Source organism: Heptranchias perlo, chromosome 11 (genome assembly GCF_035084215.1).
Source record: "Heptranchias perlo isolate sHepPer1 chromosome 11, sHepPer1.hap1, whole genome shotgun sequence".
Classification (NCBI taxonomy): Eukaryota; Metazoa; Chordata; class Chondrichthyes; order Hexanchiformes; family Hexanchidae; genus Heptranchias; species Heptranchias perlo.
The window spans coordinates 76079001-76094174 of NC_090335.1; the positions used below are offsets into that span (position 1 = coordinate 76079001).

General features: G+C 49.0%; 1 protein-coding gene across 2 annotated transcripts in view; it reads left to right on the plus strand.

Annotated features, from left to right (window-relative positions):
* Positions 1-15174, plus strand: part of LOC137327504 (ubiquitin-associated and SH3 domain-containing protein A-like) — a 102648-nt gene that overhangs the window by 67559 nt on the left and 19915 nt on the right. For both annotated transcript variants that reach the window (XM_067993397.1, XM_067993398.1), the window contains exons 10-12: positions 9518-9610; positions 10100-10244; positions 12210-12316. In XM_067993397.1, the coding sequence (XP_067849498.1) occupies positions 9518-9610; positions 10100-10244; positions 12210-12316 (345 nt within the window). The remainder of the gene's footprint in view (positions 1-9517; positions 9611-10099; positions 10245-12209; positions 12317-15174) is intronic.

Here is a 15174-nt window from a genome sequence, read left to right on the forward strand (position 1 = left end):
GTGAGTGGCTGAGCCACACACATCCCAGTTAGCTGATTTCCCCGGGGTGGTGGTAGAGATTTCCCCGGGGTGGAGGTAGAGATTTCCCCGGGGTGGCGGTAGAGATTTCCCCGGGGTGGCGGTAGAGATTTCCCCGGGGTGGCGGTAGAGATTTCCCCGGGGTGGCGGTAGAGATTTCCCCGGGGTGGCGGTAGAGATTTCCCCGGGGTGGCGGTAGAGATTTCCCCGGGGTGGCGGTAGAGATTTCCCCGGGGTGGTGGTAGAGATTTCCCCAGGGACGGTGGTAGAGATTTCCCCGGGGTGGTAGTGATTTCCCCAGGGACAGTGGTAGAGATTTCCCCGGGGTGGTGGTAGAGATTTCCCCGGGGTGGTGGTAGAGATTTCCCTGGGGTGGTGGTAGAGATTTCCCCGGGGTGATGGTAGAGATTTCCCCGGGGTGATGGTAGAGATTTCCCCGGGGTGGTGGTAGAGATTTCCCCGGGGTGGTAGTAGAGATTTCCCCGGGGTGGTAGTAGAGATTTCCCTGGGGTGGTGGTAGAGATGCTACAATTGGCTTCAGCACCTTGGGGCACTGAGGGAATCATTGACCAGGGTTCTGGCTCTGAATAGGTGGGAAGATGGGATGGAATTAACAAAAACAGCTTTCATACAGTATGGTTATCGAAAAATTATAAATAATGGTAGAAAATCTTCTAAAGAGTTGTACTTATATAGCACCTTTAACTGAACAAAGCATTGCAAGGCACTCACAAGACATCAAGCAAGTGAAAATTCAGATTCTTGAGCAGAGATTGGGAGAAGAGTTAGGGGAGGTGACCATTGGTAAATACTCTATTATTGATGCCATAATGGTTATCCCTAGGAGTGAAATAATCTGGATAAAGAAATGTTAACCTACCAAAAAATGAACAGTTAGAAATGATGCAGCCATACCTTTTGTATCCTTTGATAGCTCTGTGTATAAATGCTCCACCTGGTGTATTATTGAGTCGTACAGACCAGAAAAGGGCCAGGAATATACCTTGCCTATGCTGACTTGGCTGATTCTCAGGGAAGCTACGATTGGCCTACACACTCCTGGGAGAAGAAGAGGAGAGATAAACCAGTGTTCCTATCGCTGATTACTATCCAGTAACAATTGCTGAAAAGTGGACATTGAGTTGGGTTTGGCCCTGACATTCCCAATTTCAAATAGCCACTGTTCTAGGCTCCCACAAACACATAAAAAATGGCTATTTATGTATAATAGTGAGTGTTGCCAATGCCCGTGGAACCATTCCCAGCATTCCCACTGCCTTCAGGGGAAGAAAGGCGAACATATAAGAAAAATAATAGTTGTTGTTATTCATTAGCATCCAAGAGACTCAACTGCAACCGTCCTAAATGTGGGATTGGAAGAAACAAACAGCATTAGAATGAAGAGTAGTCCAGAAATAGGAGGGATCAGACAGGGGAGAAATGCAAATCAAACCAAGGTGGGTTTGGAGTATGTTTGCATAAATGCACAAAGTGTGGTAAACAAGGTTGCTGAGCTGCAGGCACAAGTTGCCACATGGGTTATAGGAAGGAAGTAACATTGGAACAGGTGTAGCCCATTCAGCCTCTCGAGCAAGTTCCGCCATTCAATTAGATCATGGCTGATCTGTATCTTAACTCCTTAGTGTTTTTAGTGGTTAGTGTTTCAGTGTTAGCTAAACAGTAAATTGCCTTAAAGCTAAACAAACAGTTTCAATAACTGTGAGCTAACATGGCAGGACAGCTGGGGCCTGTCTCATGCACATCCTGTGCCATGTGGGAACACCAGAACACTTCATGTGTCCTGGAAAACCACACGTGTGCAGGAAATGCCGTCAACTGCTCGAGCTCGAGCTCGAGCTCAGAGTTTCTGAGCTTGAGGGGCGGCTGGCGTCACTACAGTGCAGACGGGAAGCTGAGAGTTTCATGGATTGTACATTTCAGGAGGTGATCACCTCGCAGCTACAGAGAGTTCAGGCGGAGAGGGAGTGGGTGACCGCCAGTCAGACTAGGAGCAACAGGCAGGCAGTGCAGGAGTCCCCTGAGAGAGTGGCACTCACAAACCGGTATTCAACGTTGAATACCAACCGACTGGCAACCACAGGGAAGTGGCGTACCACAGGGATCGGTGCCGGGACCACTGTTATTCACAATTTACATTAACGATTTGGATTCGGGAATCGGAACTATAATCTCAAAATTTGCGGACGACACCAATTTGGGGGGTGTAGTTAATACGATGGAAGAATGCGTCAAAATGCAAACCAAAGACTGGGGTTCAATTCTAGAGGGACGGAATTGAAAAGGAAAGAAATTATGTTAAACTTGTATAGAAGTTTGGTTAGACCGGACTTGGAGTATTGTATGCAGTTCTGGGGCCCGATGTTACCAGGGCTGCGGGTTCTCGGCGGGGGGGGGCTATCGGGCGCGTGGGTAACGCGCCCGGCGAAATCAGTCAGCTCCCCGCGTGATCGTAGCATAATTGGATTCACTTACCTGCTCCTCCGGGTTCCCCACTGCTGATCTGCGCGTCGGGCGGGCTGCGCATGCGCAGTAAGATCTGTCAGCTGGAGGAGCTCTATTTAAAGGGGCAGTCCTCCACTGACTGACGCTGCAACAAACAGAAAAAATCACAGCATGGAGCAGCCCAGGGGGAAGGCTGCTCCCAGTTTAATGATGCCTCACTCCAGGTATCAATACATGGGGTGAGGAGGAGGGGGAGGACAGAGATCTTCCCCCCGGCGGGTGGGAGGAAGCGGCCTGCCTCTGCCACCAGGAAGGTCTGGCTCGAGGTGGCAGAGGAGGTCACCAGCACCACCAACATATCGCCCACCTGCATACAGTGCAGGAGGCGCTCCAATGACCTCAGTAGGTCAGCCAAAGTGAGTACACTTACTCTTTCCCCTACACTCCGTCTGCCACATCACCGCCCCCACCCCACATCTCCTTCTGCACTGCCAACACTACTCTGTCACATCACCCCTCATACCCATTCAAACCTCATCCTCATCGTATCTGCACCTACTCACCTCGCCAGTACTCATCCCACCACTACCACTCAAGCCAATCCTCATACAATCTCATGGCTCTATCTCATACTCACCCTCTCGTGCATCTCTTTCATGGCTAGCCTCACTCAACCTGCCACTACCTGTGCTGCAGCCGCAGGGCATGCATCACATATGTGCAGTAGGCAGCGTAAGGCAAACGTGTCATGAGCATGAAGGGGGTGCACATGGGTGTTTGAGGGTTTGTCATGGTTGTTACTTATATTGAATTTCTGACCAACTCACATTACATATTATATTGGCACCACTACTGCCATGTCTTCGCAAATCTTGTCTGGTCTGTGCAATAATGCCCTTTCCTGAGGATCACTATGAAGACCCACAACTGATGCCACCCATTGTGTCACTGCTGAGTGGGTGTAGGTGTATTTGCAGGGCTCTTTTGTGCAGACGGCTGAGAGACGTCGGTGATGTCCCCGGTTGCACCCTGGAAGGATGCGGAGGAGAGGTCGTTGAGGGCAGTGGTGACTTTGACAGCGACAGGTAAGAAGATGGTGCTCGGGCCAGCCGGGAGCAGCTTGGCATGAAGGAGGCTGCAGATGTCCACGACGACATGTCGAGTGACTCTGAGCCTCCGTGTGCACTGCTGCTCAGAGAGGTCCAGGAAGCTGAGCCTCGGTCTGTGGACCCTGTGGCGAGGGTAGTGCCCTCTGCAACGCATCTCTCTCTGCGGTAGCCCTCCCTCCTGCTGTACAGGTGGATGTGTCACAGCACTCTGTTGTGGAGCTCCACGTGTCAGAGGTGGACGGTGTGGATGGCGAGGCTGGTGAGGCTGGTGATGCTGTTCGCCCTCCGAGGAGGTCATGACTGCAGCTACGGCGGCCCCCATCCGGAAGATGTACTTCTGAGGGGGTCCGCAAGATAGGTACATGTCTCTGGACCCCGGGGTAAGTGTGCAAGTTGGTGACTTTGATTGTCAGGAGGAGGGTGGTGGAGGCCAAAGTTTGTCCCAAGTGACAGAGTGGCCTCCTGCAATGAGTGAGGGTCTTCCCCCCCACCTGTCAAATGGACCTTTGCAGCCGCCACAGGCTGACAGCTGCAACAGGTCCATTCGAACTGGGAGTGTTTCCCCCAGTGTGGGAAACAGTCCCAGTTTGCTCTAAAATCCCACCCCTCCTCACATAATCCCTTAATCAGGTCAGTTAATGACCTGAACAAGCCAAATAAATAGGCTCAAGTGGCATCCCGCTGGCTTTAATTGCCTGCGGGATTCCCACCAGCGGGGGCTGCGCGCGCACGCCGCACGTCAGTGGGGAACCCGGAAGTGCGCGGGTTCGAGGCGGGCTCCGGTCCCGCTCCGGGATTCTCCGATTTTCGGAGCCCCCCTACCAGGAACGCACCCGATAGCGGGTGCTAAAATGCTGCCCCAGGTCTCCATATTATAATAAGGGTATCGAGGCATTGGAGAGGGTGCAAAAAAGATTCACAAGGATGATACCAGAACTGAGAGGATATCCTGATCAGGAAAGACTAAACAGACTGGGGCTCTTTTCTCTAGAAAAGAGAAAGCTGAGGGGTGACCTGATAGAGGTCTTTAAGATAATGATAGGGTTTGATAGGGTAGACTTGTGAGGGAGACCAGAACTAGAGGTCGTAAATATAAAACAGTCGTTAATAAAGAATTCAGGAGAAACTTCTTTACCCAAAGAGTGGTGAGAATGTGGAACTCGCCACCACAAGGAGTAGTTGAGGCAAATAGCATAGATGCATTTAAGGGGAGAAAGTAATAGAAGGGTATCCTGATAGGGTTAGATGAAGTAGGGATGGAGGAGGCTCTTTTGCATTGTAAATGCTGGCATAGATCAGTTGGGCCGAACGGCCAGTTTCTGTGCTGTAGTTTCGATGATAAGGGGCTCGATTTTCAAAGGGTGGCGGGATGGCAGCGGAGGGGATCAGTGGGTGTGCGGATAACACGACTAATAAAATCTAACCATTTCCCACACGATCACAAGTTAATTGGTGGCCCTTAACGTAGCTTCTAAGTTTGCCGTCCAAAAGCTGCACAGTGGGCAGACTGTGCACCCGCATGGCAGGCTGTCAGCTGGAGCGGCTCTATTTAAAGGGCCATTGCTCCAAAGGCTTTTGCTGCAGCAAACACCAAAAAGGCACAATGGAGCAGCACAGGGGCAAGGCTGCTCCAAGATTTAGTGATGCCTCACTGCAGCAGCTGCTGGCCGGAGTGAGGAGGAGGAGGAAAGTCTTTTACCCGGCAGACAGGAGGAACTGCCCTGCCTCTGCCACCATGAAGGCCTGGCTCGAGGTGGCAGAGGAGGTCACCGGCAGCAGCAACATCTCCCGCACCTGGGTCCAGTGCAGGAAGCGTTTCAATGACCTAACTAGGTCAGCAAAAGTGAGTACACTTACTGATTCTCCTGAATTCCGTGTTCCACATCACCCCACCCTCCCAACTCATTCTGCACTGCCAAGACTACTCCATCATATCACTCCTCACACCCACTTAAGGCTCATCCTCAGCTTATCTGCACTTCCTCAGCACTTCCTCGCCTCCCCATTAGTCACCCCACCACTACCACTTACCCCAATCCTCATCCAATGTGATATCTGTCTCATATTCACCCTCTGATGCACCTTTTTCACGGTCAGCCTCACCCAAAGCAATGCATTCATTGGTTGGCCACTTCACCATCACTCACTCACACGTCTGACCTTTCTCCCCTTCTAGGAGAAGAGAGCGCAAAATGCGCGCGAGAGGACGAGGACTGGAGGGGGGCCATAACAAGTAGTGATCCTCACAGACGCGGAGCAGGAGGCGCTCGAGATCAGCCACACCCTCGAGTGCCTGTCCGTTAGGGACGCCGAGACTGGCACCCCATAAACGTCTGGTGACACACGATAAGAATTGATGTTAACAATGCTTGCCATATTGAACACCTCAGAATGCTCATCGCAACATGACACATTTGTGATGATGTTTAATATTGCCTTCTGTTCTCTTACAGGCCTTTCAATGACCTCAGTGACAGCAGCGGGCGACTCCTCAGAGGAGCTCCAGGCCTCTGAGGGCGCACCGTCACATCTTCGCGAGCCATCCACCAGTGCAGATACTCACACCTCGGACCCTAATACTCAGTTAGTTGGGATGGCACCTGGTGAGTCACCACACACAAGTGAGCACGAGCAGACACTGGTGGCAGGGACAGCTGTGGAGAGCCCGCGTCGGTGGGAGAAACTCCTCTCCAAGCTCTGCTTAGCTGGAGGCAAATGCTGAACCCTGGGGGGCCATCCTTTAAAAGGAGAATGATCGAGGGACAGCAGCACATTTGCGAGGTACTGGAACAGGTGCCACGCGCACTCTCCGCAATAGCGCAGAGGATGGAGGAGTCCAACTCCTACATGAATGGAATGATGGCACAGGTACAGGAGGGAATCTCTGAGATAGTGTCGCAGGGACGTGAGCAACTGTCTGAGATAGTGTCGCAGGTAACTGCGGGAATGTCTGCGATGGAGAGAAGGCTAGTCTCCGTTCAGCTTCAAGCATGGCTCACAAATAAGTCCATTGTGGCCCTGACAATGGTCGTTCGGACTCGGGGTAAACCACTTTCTGTCGCCTTAAACAGGCTGACAGATACTCTAGGACTGGCCTTACAAGGCTTCACACATGTCCTCCAAACTGTTGTCCAGCAGGATGGTAGGAGTGATGTGGGCCTGGCCCGGGGGAGGGATGATGGTGAAAGGAGAACATGGAAGTGAGGACACCACTCAAAGCGCTCCCACGTCTCACCCGTTGCCCCCCTCTCAACCAGTACCCGCAATGCTGCCCCCTCTCCAGGTGGCCGAGTCTGCTCCGCACAGGTGCAGGTGGAGCAGTCTTTGGAGGGGCCCTCACGGGCACCGAAACCCAGAGGGCGTAGGCCCAAAGCATCTAAGCAGTCAGGGCATGAACATGAGCAACCTGCCACTACCTCTGCTGCAGCCACGGGGGATGCACCACGTAGAAGCAGTAGGAAGAGAAAGGCAAAGGATTTGTGATCACGAAGGGGATGCACAAGGGTGTTTGACAGACTGTCTTGTTTTTCATTTATATTTGTTTTTTTGTTATATTCACATTAAATGTCATCATTCTCACCACTGTCTGCCAATCACTGCCACGTCTTGCCCATTCTTGACTGGCTTTTGTGACAGGGCCCTTTCATGAGCTTCACCATGAGCAGCGTCATTTGATGCCACCCATTGGGTCACTTTACAGTGGGTGTGTAGGGAGGGGTGGACAGCCTGGTGTTGGCACTGCTCTTTCCAGGTGGTCTGAGGACTGGACTCTTCACGCTTTCTGATGTTAGGAGAACCGTTCACAAATCAGTGACTCCCTAGCCTCATGAGCAGCCAGGTGAGCCGTTGCTCTTCCCATGGTTTCGCCCTTCTCCTCCTTCTCCTCCACCTCCCCCTCTTCCTTCTCCTCCTCCTCAATGTGGATGGCGGATGTGGATGGGGCCTCCTCAAGCGGCACCCCTCTCTGTTGTGCCATGTTGTGCAGCACACAACACACTACTGTAATGCGACCCATTCCGTCTGTTGCATATTGAAGTGCTCCCCCAGAATGATCAAGGCACCTAAATCGCATCTTGAGCAGCCCTATAGCTTGCTCAATTGTAGACCTGGTAGCGATGTGGCTGTCGTTGTATCGACGCTGTTGCTCAGTGATGGAGTTCCTCAGAGGTGTCATGAGCCATGTGTGCAGGAGGTATCCCTTGTCCCCGAGGAGCCAGCCCTTAAGGGTATTTGGTGCATGGAAGAGGGGCGGGATGTTGGATTCCCTCAGAATGAAGGAATTGTGGCAGCTGCCAGGGAATCTGGCGCACATGTGAAGGAATCTTTTGCAGTGGTCACAAACGAGCTGAGCGTTGATGGAGTGATACCCCTTTGTTGATGAACAGTCCTGGCTCGTGTGGAGGTGCTCGTATTGCTATATTGGTGCAATCAATTGCACCCTGTACACGTGGGAAGCCAGCCATGGAGTGGAATCCCGCTGCCCTTTCCATCTGGCTGAGGTTATCCATGGGGAAGTTGAGGCCCTGCGGAACAAGCTGTCGGTGACCTGCCTTATGCACCTGACGACTGAGAGACCCCGGCAATGACCCGATGGCACCCTGGAATGATCCGGAGGCGAAGAAATTGAGGGCGGTGGTCACTTTAACTGCGACGGGTAATGAGATCCCACTCGGCCCAGCCGGGAGCAGCTTGGCATGAAAGGAGGCTGCAGATGTCTGCGACTACCTGGCAACTCACTCTCAGCCGCTGTATGCACTGCTCCTCAGAGAGGTCCAGGAAGCTGAGCCTCAGTCCGTAGACCCTGTGGCGAGGGTAGTGCCTCCTGCGACGTCGTTCTCTCTGTTGTTCCCCTCTGTGCTCTTGTGCGGGTGCCTGTGGCGCAGCACTGTGTTATGGAACTCCAAGAGGCAGAAGTTCACGCTGTGCTTGGTGAGGCTGGTGATGTTTCTTGTCCTCGGATGTAGTGGTGAATGCAGATATCATCCCCCTCAATCCTGATGGTGTCAATTTGAGGTGGTCCGAAAAGTTGGTAAATATGCGTCAACAGAAGAATTCTGAGTGGAAACTAAGAATTTTCAGCGAAAGCACAAAGATCTCCCAGCCAAAAGTTTATCTGAAAAACCATAGTGCCCTTGCTGCAATAACTCACCTTTTATCCCCATCTGTCAAACAAGTAGTTCAGTGTCCAACTGGCTGCTGGCTGAAACACGTCTCCTAAAACATGGAGTGTTTCCCACAGCACGGGAAACATGCTGAGGCTGAATGAAAATTGGTCCCTTGCCTCAATCACCATGAAATTAACTAGTTCAAATACTTAAACTATCTAACTAACTGTGTTAACTATCATCCCGCCGGCTTTAATTGCCGGTGGGACTTACGCATTCGTGGGGAACCAGGAAGTCGGCGGGTCGGAGCTGTCTTCCTCACCCGCTCTGGATTTCCCTGATTTTCGGAGCTCCCCTGCCCCCAACTCACCCACAATTTGATTCGAAAATTGGGGCCAAGGAGAAATTGTTTCCACTGGCAGAAGGGTCGGTAACCAGAGGACACAGATTTAAGGTAATTGGCAAAAGAACCAAAGGGGAGATGAGGAAACATTTTTTTAAGCAGCAAGTTGTTCTGATCTGGAATGCGCTGCCTGAAAGGGTGGTGGAAACAGATTCAATAGTAACTTTCAAAAGGAAATTGGATAAATAGTTGAAAAGGAAAAATTTGCAGGGCAATGGGGAAAGAGCAGAGGAAGTGGGACTAATTGGATAGCTCTTTCAAAGAGCTGGCACAGGCACGATGGACCGAATGGCCTCCTTCTGTGCTGTATGATTCTTTGTGGGTCAATATGAATTTCAAAGTCTGTATTGTAAAACTGGAGCTGAGAAAGATTTTTAATTTCTCGGATAAAGAGCTGCTGTTTTTATTTTGCAAACTAGGTGAAGCGATTCTCGAGACAGAAATGACGATCAAATGTGTCTACTGCTCTCCCGCACTGCGCTGCGTCCAGACTGCTCACTATATTCTTGAAGGTAGGCTAGTGTAATGATAGCATGTGTAAAATCATCACCATTTTAAGTATCTCAACACCATTATTTAAAAAGAAAGAAAACTTGATATTTGTGCTCATGTCTGTGCAAGATGTTAGTGCTAATAAGTGAATAAATACCCAGTGACAGTTTCAAACAGTCCAAGTTAGGAACAGCACAGTTAGATTCAAAGTTAATCTGGGTCTTCTCTGCCCAAACCTAAGAATGTCTCTACTGCAGCCATGTGATGGCCGATTCAGTGGGGGATTGTCAACTGCTCTTCTGTGCTTTAGGGCCAAACCCCCCAGGTCGTGGATTGAGACCGTCTCATACAAGAACCTGACAGTCATCCCAATCATTTGAGCAGAATTTGAACCCATATCCCAGAGATGAAAACCCATTTCTAACTCACTAACCCAGTCCTTCCACAGAAAGCTTACATTAAAAAACAAGGACAATGTAATTTAATGGTGTCTCTTGTTCCTGATACAGTTCTCCAGCTTGATCAGAAAGTAAATGTCCGAGTGGAACCAGGGCTTTTTGAATGGACCAAATGGGAAGGGGAGAAGGTGATACCAAACTTCATGTCTGTCACTGAACTCAAAGCAGCAAAGTATCGTGTGGATATTAACTACAGGTATTATTCCATCTTTGGCTTTTTTATAACTTTCTATATCTTCTCATCTGTGATTAATTTGATTTTGGACAATTGCCTCGTGAGAAATGGTTCTGAGGATTTAAGAAGTTCCCCCTCATTTAAATGTTTTAGGAGGTTACCTGGCGGTATTCATACCTGAACTTGGCCATTTGGGGGAGGGGCAGGGAGTGGGGAGGGGGTGGGGTGGGGTATGGTTTGGGGGAGCGGGAGAGGGTGGGGGAGCGGATGGGGTGGGGAGGAGGTGGAGGGGGGAGGGGACAAAGGGGGTTGGAGAAGGGAAGGGGAGGGATTATGGGATGGGTTGGGAGAGGGTGGGGATGGGGGAGGGGGAGAAAGACTGGGAATTGGCTGAAGCTGCGGGAAGCCAGAGGACATTGGTGCCTCTGCATCAGTGCCGACCACTGGTAAACTGTCTGATGCTTCTCTGGGCAACACCGGACCCCTGTTCTGGGACAACATGGAGTGTTGCCAAGGCATAATGTTTGAAAATGAGACCTTTGCCACCAGACTGTCATTACTGCCTCATTAGAATACAGCCACCTATATTTGGGTGGTCACTTTCAATATCGTCTACCAATAATGGAGTACCAAATTATTACACATCTGTTTCAAGGTTGTTTCGTAGCATATACCTTAACTCTAACTGCCAAGCACTACTGTCCTTTGGGGAGGTGCTCCAGATTGAGTGACAAATGCTTCTCACACCCGTCTCGTACAGCAGCACCTCCACTCTGCCAGCCATCTGAGAGGTAGTTTGGGTGCCGCACTCCTTCATCATTTCCCACAGATTCCATTTCTTGTCTCCACGTTAGCTTTGCTCTGTTGTGTGTTTGCCAGCCATGCCTGTTCCTCCATGCAGCTTTGGAAAGGCTAAAAAATAGATCTTAAGTCTTTGTAGCCTTTAGAATGGTTGAAAGTATTTTTGGCCTCCTCAGTAAGTGGCTGCATCCCTTTTAATTATGGTCTGTGGCCTCACCTCCTTTAGCAACCTCTCACCAAGAGGCTTGATCTGGCTGAGAACTGGTCATGAAGAGGTCATTAGGGCTGACCCTGTTCAACGTTGGGGGAAACTGTGACCCTATACCCTTAGGGTCACTAATATATGTCATTTAATTGTATTTAAAGTGATACAATGGGACTGAACTTCAATATTACAGAATTAGCTCAAAGGGATTTTCAAGGATTCTGGGACGACCTTTGCAACCACCAAGAGTGAGATATCCGGCCAAATGGCCTCCTTCTGTGCTATATCATTCTATGACTCTATGAGTGTTGTGGGCATTTCACTTAAAGATAAGGAGTGTTGAGGGAAATTTACCAAACCCACATGCCCAGCAGGTGAGTGTTCTGGACCTATCTCCAACCACGCTCTCTTCAAATGTGGCTTATTAAATCCAACGGTATAGGTTCACTGGAAAACACAATGATAAGACCAAGTGCATTTTGACAAAGATAACTGCCTACAAGCTGCTTATACAATTTAAAGGGGCACTGTCTTAAATGTCTGCCAAACCTTTTATTTCTAGGGGAATGGGAAGTGTCATGAAACTGTGACCATTTCTACTTTGTTGACACTGTGAGAAAATGGCAAATGATGGATTCAATCTGGTAAATACCATTGTACTGACTGCTTGGAAATACACACAAAAAAAAGCTTTGTTATACACTTTCTTGAAGATGGGACCCATTTAAGTTCTCCACCTGTCTCCAGGCCTCTGCCGAGATGGTATGTGAGAGAAGTATTCAGTGACGTGCCTGGTTTTATTCTCCCCTTCACCTTGGGCCAGGTCAAGGTCAGGAAGTCATTCTGTAATGAAATCATCTGGTCGACCTCCATCCATACAGCATGTTAGGACATCACCCCATACCAAGGACTATGCTTTTTAGTAGAATTGTTTATGGTACATTTGTTAATATGTAAACATTTGTGCTTCTTGTCCATAGTATCCATGTTCCTGTCTCCAGCCTGATCCCATCGGAAACATATGAAGATTACATTAGTAGGTGTTCTTCAGTGATGAAAGCGATTGTGGACAGCTGCAAGGATCAAGGTAAAATTGTCACAGCGATGAGCAAACAAATTCAGAATTGATCTAAAAAAGTTTGAATTATATATAGGACATTGTGCCGAGTTCCTCACAGAGCGATTGACAGTGTGGCACATCCAGATTTGAAATTTAAGCTTATGATATGTCACATGACTATTGGTATGGGAGTAAGTTTGAAACAAGTTGACTATCAACACTTTGTGACATATAATCTTGGGCCATCATCCTGATACATGGTACTGTCAGGTTAATTTTATCTTGCCAGATGCGTCATCTTCGAATGTACCTGCAGGAAGTGTACGTAGTCCCTGCTGCCAGAATTGTGCGGTGCTGTTTCTGGGGAGCGTGCACTGAAGTGCCCAATAGGGAAACTCACTTCACCTCACACTCACTTCACCACACCTCACACTCACCTCACCTCACACTCACCTCATTTCCAAGTCACAAACCATCCTAACTTGAACACATGCCACTGTTCCTTCTCCATCGCTGGGTCAAAATTCTGGAATTACTTACCGAACAGCATGGTGGCACAGGACTGCAGTAGTTCAAGAGGAAAGTCCACCATCACCTTCTCAGGCATCTAGGGATGGGCAATAAATGCAGCCTTTCCAGCATCGCTCATACCCCAGAATACATTTTTAAAAATGCAGCTACACATCAATTGTGACAGCCATGTAAGAGGGGATTGATTGGGTGATGTACTGCTCCAATTAATCTGTTCTGTTCAGTTTCCTCTCACTTCATTTCTGACTGGCATCTTGAGAGGTTTTGATAGAATAAAAAGGAGAAATTGTTTCCAATAGAAGGAGAGTCGGTAACCAGAGGACACAGATTTAAGATAATTGGCAAAAGAACCAGAAACAAAAGGAGGAGAAATGTTTCTACGCAGCGAGTTGTTCTGATCTGGAATGCGCTGCCTGAAAGGGCGGTGGAAGCAGATTCAATAATAATTTTCAAAAGGAAATTGGATAAATACTTGAAGGGAAAAAATTTACGGGGCTATGGGGAAAGAGCAGGGGAATGGGACTAATTGGATAGCTCTTTCAAAGAGCTGGCACAGGCACGATGGGCCAAATGGCCTCCTTCTGTGCTGTATCATTCTATGATTCTAGCACTTTCTGCTAGAAGAAAAACTAGAGGATAAATTTCAAGAACTTTATTCAGACAGAGTTATGTTAAGTTTTTTTTCAATTAAGGGGCTGTGTTTGTGTGTAGAGCAAGAATGATAAAAGCTCCAGTACAATCCTGTCTCACCCCCGGGGGCGATAATGCAGACTGGGTACCAGTGCACTGGTGCTCCAGTACAATCCTGTCTCACCTCCGGGGGCGATAATGCAGACTGGGTACCAGTGCACTGGCGCTCCAGTACAATCCTGTCTCACCCCCGGGGGCGATAATGCAGACTGGGTACCAGTGCACTGGTGCTCCAGTACAATCCTGTCTCACCCCCAGGGGCGATAATGCAGACTGAGTACCAGTGCACTGGCGCTCCAGTACAATCCTGTCTCACCCCCGGGGGCGATAATGCAGTCTGAGTACCAGGGTACTGGCGCTCCAGGTGCATCTCTCAATGCGTCAGGGCCTCACAATGGAGGAGCATCAGCTCGTTACGGGCTGCTTTCTGTGTTCTGTGCACCTCCCTTTCCCCGTGTGGGAGGCGAGGGACAATGAACATGCGGTGGGGGTGGGGGTGGAGGTTCAGGAGAGGCAAAGGGTGAACTCCCCACATCAACTGTTCCACTTGAGTGTTGTGCAACCACATCATGGGACAGTCCCTCATTTTAATGTAAATTGTGCTCAGGTTCCCTCTCCTTTTGTGTTTGATTTGAGCACTAAGCACTCTGAGTACATCATTCGTACACTGTGGGTCCATAGCTTCCTAGGATTAAGGATAGGGTGACTGAACACCTCGAGAATTTTCAGTTAATCAGGGAGAGCCAGCATGGATCTGTGAAAGGTAGGTCGTGCCTGACAAACCTGATTGAATTTTTTGAAGAGGTGACTAAAGTAGTGGACAGGGGAATGTCAATGGATGTTATTTATATGGACTTCCAGAAGGCATTTGATAAGGTCCCACATAAGAAACTGTTAGCTAAGTTAGAAGCCCATGGAATCGAGGGAAAAGTACGGACTTGGTTAGGAAATTGGCTGAGCGAAAGGCGACAGAGAGTAGGGATAATAGGTAAGTATTCACATTGGCAGGATGTGACTAGTGGAGTCCCGCAGGGATCTGTCTTGGGGCCTCAATTATTCACAATATTTATTAACGACTCAGATGAAGGCATAGAAAGTCTCATATCTGAGTTTGCCGATGACACAAAGATTGGTGGCATTGTAAGCAGTGTAGATGAAAACATAAAATTACAAAGCGATATTGATAGATTAGGTGAATGGGCAAAATTGTGGCAAATGGAATTCAATGTAGACAAATGTGAGGTCATCCATTTTGGATCAAAAAAGGATAGAACAGGGTACTTTCTAAATGGTAAAAAGTTAAAAACTGTGGATGTCCAAAGGGACTTAGGGGTTCAGGTACATAGATCATTGAAATGTCATGAACAGGTACAGAAAATAATCAATAAGGCTAATGGAATGCTGGCCTTTATATCTAGAGGACTGGAGTACAAGGGGGCAGAAGTTATGCTGCAGCTATACAAAACCCTGGTTAGACTGCACCTGGAGTACTGTGAGCAGTTCTGGGCACTGCACCTTCGGAAGGACATATTGGCCTTGGAGGGAGTGCAGTGTAGGTTTACTAGAATGATACCCAGACTTCAAGGGTTAAGTTACGAGGAGAGATTACACAAATTGGGGTTGTATTCTCTGGAGTTTCGAAGGTTAAGGGGTGATCTGATCGA